Source organism: Lactuca serriola, chromosome 9, assembly GCF_051521515.1.
Source record: "Lactuca serriola cultivar US96UC23 chromosome 9, Lser_US96UC23_V15, whole genome shotgun sequence".
NCBI lineage: Eukaryota > Viridiplantae > Streptophyta > Magnoliopsida > Asterales > Asteraceae > Lactuca > Lactuca serriola.
Genome location: NC_136416.1, coordinates 124,570,261 through 124,573,741, shown reverse-complemented (window position 1 = coordinate 124,573,741; position 3,481 = coordinate 124,570,261). Strand labels below are relative to the sequence as shown.

Genomic DNA, 3,481 nt, shown 5'->3' with positions numbered 1-3,481 from the left:
TCTTAACATGGTGTTATAACACCATGAACACCACCCCCTCATCTTGTTGCTTCTTGTTATAACTGTTGGAACTTTGTTAAATGGAAAACTCTCTATATGGGACTTATCCCACATTGGAAGAAAGAGAAACTTTATACTCCCTTAAAAAGCCTTCTACTAGTTGTTTACTAATTAGATCAAAGACCTGGACTAGAGGGATTAGGTTGGATTTGGTGATTGGGCTAGTCAAAATGGTCTTGAAAGACTTAGATATATATATATATATATATATATATATATATATATATTTAATGGTCAAAAGATTTGCCTTGGGCCTTGGGGTCTCATTGACTAATTACATTATTTTATATATATATTAATTCCGATTTTGACTTTTATTATCTATTAAAAATCTGTTAAATTGGTTTTAACTGTTTTGACAGTTATTTTCGGTTGGCAGTTTTTGGAGGGAAAACCAGTCACTCTATACCTATAAATAGATCACCAAAGAACAAATTTCGGGTTCAGAAAAACCATAGAGATATTCCTCATATAAATTCGTATTCATCATGTAATGAAGGGAACATAGTGAATTTCGTCATAATCAAGAGAACATCTTGATTGATTGTTGTATCCTCTTGACAGATCCCTACCAAGGAAATTTCTGTCTTAGGACACTGCAAGGCAGACCTCAATCTCTACAATTTCATGATTATATTTCTGTGTAATCATCAAACAAGTATGTTTCCTATAAATTGATTCTTGTATTTTATATATATATATATATATATATATATATATATATATATATATATATGAATTTCGTTTATTTTATTTCAATTAGATTTGTTGATTGTATACTTCTGTAATAACAATCTAAGACAAAAATCAAAGAGTGAAGAATGGATCAAAATTCCATCATCAAAACACATGTGGAAAAGCCTGAGAAATTCAAAGGCTCAGATTTCCGGAGATGGCAACAGAAGATGTCGTTTTATCTAACAACTCTTCATGTTTCTAATGTTCTCACTGATGATTCTCCCTCTTTTCTTATTGGTATAACCACTGCAGAAGGAACAACACCACCCAGTGAAGCCCAATTGGCAGAACATCAAAGGGCAGTGGAAACTTGGAACACAAATGAATATAATTGCAGAAATTATATTCTGAATGCCCTGGATGATTCTCTCTATGATATCTACTCTACCATGACTACTGCAAGAGAGATATGGGAATCACTGGAAAAGAAATACAAAACAAAAGTGGCATGTTCCAAGAAATTCGTGATTGGAAAGTTCATGAATTTCAAGATGGTGGATACCAAATCTGTCCTCAAACAAGTGGAGGAAATTGAAGTCATACACATGATCTTGAAGTTGAAGGTATGAGTATAAACTCTAACTTTCTTGTTGGTTCAATCATTGAAAAACTTCCTCCTTCTTGGAAGAATTTCAAATTATATCTTAAGTACTTAACTGATGACATGAGTTTTGAGCAACTTGTGTTGAGAATTCGTGTGGAAGAAGATAACAGATTGAATGAGAAGGCAGATGCAAATTCCTTGGAACCAAGTGCAAACTTTGTTAGAGAAGCAAGTACTTCAAGGACAAAGCACAACAACAAGAAAGGGAAGCAAGGCTCCAAAAACTCTTCCAAAGATGGCAAAAATCATGGCCCTAACAAGAAGAATTTCAAGAAGAATTCTGGTCCATGCTATGTTTGTGGCAAAATTGGACACAAGGCCAAAGATTGCAGATTCAGGAGGGTTCAAGGAGGAACAATGGAGGAAATAATGGAGGGAACAATGGAAACAATGGTGGTAATTCTGGTGGAGGAAATTCTGGTCAAGCCAACATGGTTGAATCACCAAATCAGTTTGTTGCTATGATTCAAACCAACATGGTTAGCAATTGTGTGGATTGGTGGATTGATACTGGAGCCACAAGGCACATTTGCAACCCCCGAACTATGTTTTCTACTTACTAGAAAGTCTCGGATTATGAACCAATGTTTATGGGGAATGACTCTACTGCAAAAGTTGAAGGAAAGGGAAAAGTGAAGCTGCAACTGACTTCTGAAAAAGAACTCATTTTAAGTGATGTTTTGCATGTTCCTGAAATTACTAAGAATTTGATTTTTGGTCCTATTCTTAGTAACAAAGGTTTCAAACTTGTATTTGAGTCTGATAAGTTTGTTCTCACCAAGGGTGGGGTGTATGTTGGAAAGGGATACCTTAGTGAGGGTCTCTTCAAAGTCAGTGTCTTACCTTTGTACTATGGTGTTGAAACACCAAACAATTATGTAACTAATGTTAATGCTAATGCAATAATGGGCACTACTAGCCCCTATTCTATGTATATGCACGATCCTTCAATTTTGTGGCATTCTCATTTGGGACATGTCAATTTTCGTTCTATTCAAAGAATGAAAAAACTTGGCATGTTACCAAAATGTTCATTAGATAAAAACATAAAATGTGAGGTTTGCGTAGAATCCAAATTTTCACAACATCCTCATAAATCAGTTGAAAAATCTAATGAAATACTTGGCTTAATCCACTCTGATTTATGTGATTTTAGAGCAACACCTACAAAAGGAGGAAAGAATAATTTATATATCTTTTATTGATGATTGCAGCAAGTATTGTTATATTTATTTGTTAAATACCAAAGATGAAGCCTTGAATTATTTTAAGAATTACAAGGCTGAAGTTGAAAATCAACTTGACAAAAAGATCAAAATTCTAAGGTCTGATCGAGGAGGAGTATATGAATCCAAAGACTTTGCTGAATTTTATTCTTTAAATGGTATTATACATCAAACAACTGCTCCATATACTCCTCAACAAAATGGAGTGGCAGAAAGAAAGAATAGAACATTGAAAAACATGATTAATTCAATGTTAATTACTTCTGGAGCACCACATAATCTGTGGGGAGAAGCATGTCTTGCAGAAAATTCAATAATTAATAGAATTCCTCATAAAAAGAGTGATAAATCACCCTATCATCTGTGGAAAGGGAGGTTACCCTCTTATAAAAGGATGAAAGTGTGGGGTTGCCTTGCTAAGGTACAAGTACATCTTCCTAAGAGGACTAAACTTGGACCAAAAACCATAGATTGCATCTATCTTGGCCTTGCCATGAATAGTGCAACCTATAGATTTCTTTTATTTAAATCACATGTTGATGATATCCATAACCAAACCATCATGGAATCAACAGAGGCTGAATTCTTTGAAAATATTTTTCCTTTTAAGGATAAAAGGAAAGAGGTCACCTGCTCTAGGAAAAAACCTCTAGATGATGGACTAAATGATACCATTCCAGACAAAAGTGTACAATCAAATGAAGAGAGTTCTTCTAAGGTTCATGAAGAGAACTTAGAACCCATAAGAAGCAAACGGGGCAAAATAGCCAAAGATTTTGGACCTGATTACATGACCTATGTAGCGAATAAGGAACCACAAACCTACAAGGATGCTATGGATTCGTCTGAAGCT

The 3,481-nt window shown here is 34.5% G+C and overlaps 1 protein-coding gene across 1 annotated transcript; it reads left to right on the top strand.

Annotated features, from left to right (window-relative positions):
• The first annotated feature begins 881 nt into the window (after positions 1–881).
• LOC145076080 (uncharacterized) lies at positions 882–1,867 on the top strand. Its single transcript, XM_079022087.1, has 2 exons — positions 882–1,361; positions 1,475–1,867. The coding sequence occupies exons 1-2, from the start codon at positions 882–884 to the stop codon at positions 1,865–1,867; spliced, it is 873 nt and encodes a 290-aa protein (XP_078878213.1).
• Positions 1,868–3,481: the final 1,614 nt, after the last annotated feature.

What these genes read in the sequence shown, in the direction of transcription:
- LOC145076080 (XM_079022087.1), top strand. Translation starts at nt 882, where the DNA reads ATGGATCAAAATTCCATCATCAAAACACATGTGGAAAAGCCTGAGAAA. An exon ending in ACATGATCTTGAAGTTGAAG is followed by an intron (nt 1,362 to 1,474) that starts GTATGAGTATAA and finishes ATGAGTTTTGAG; the next exon opens with CAACTTGTGTTGAGAATTCG.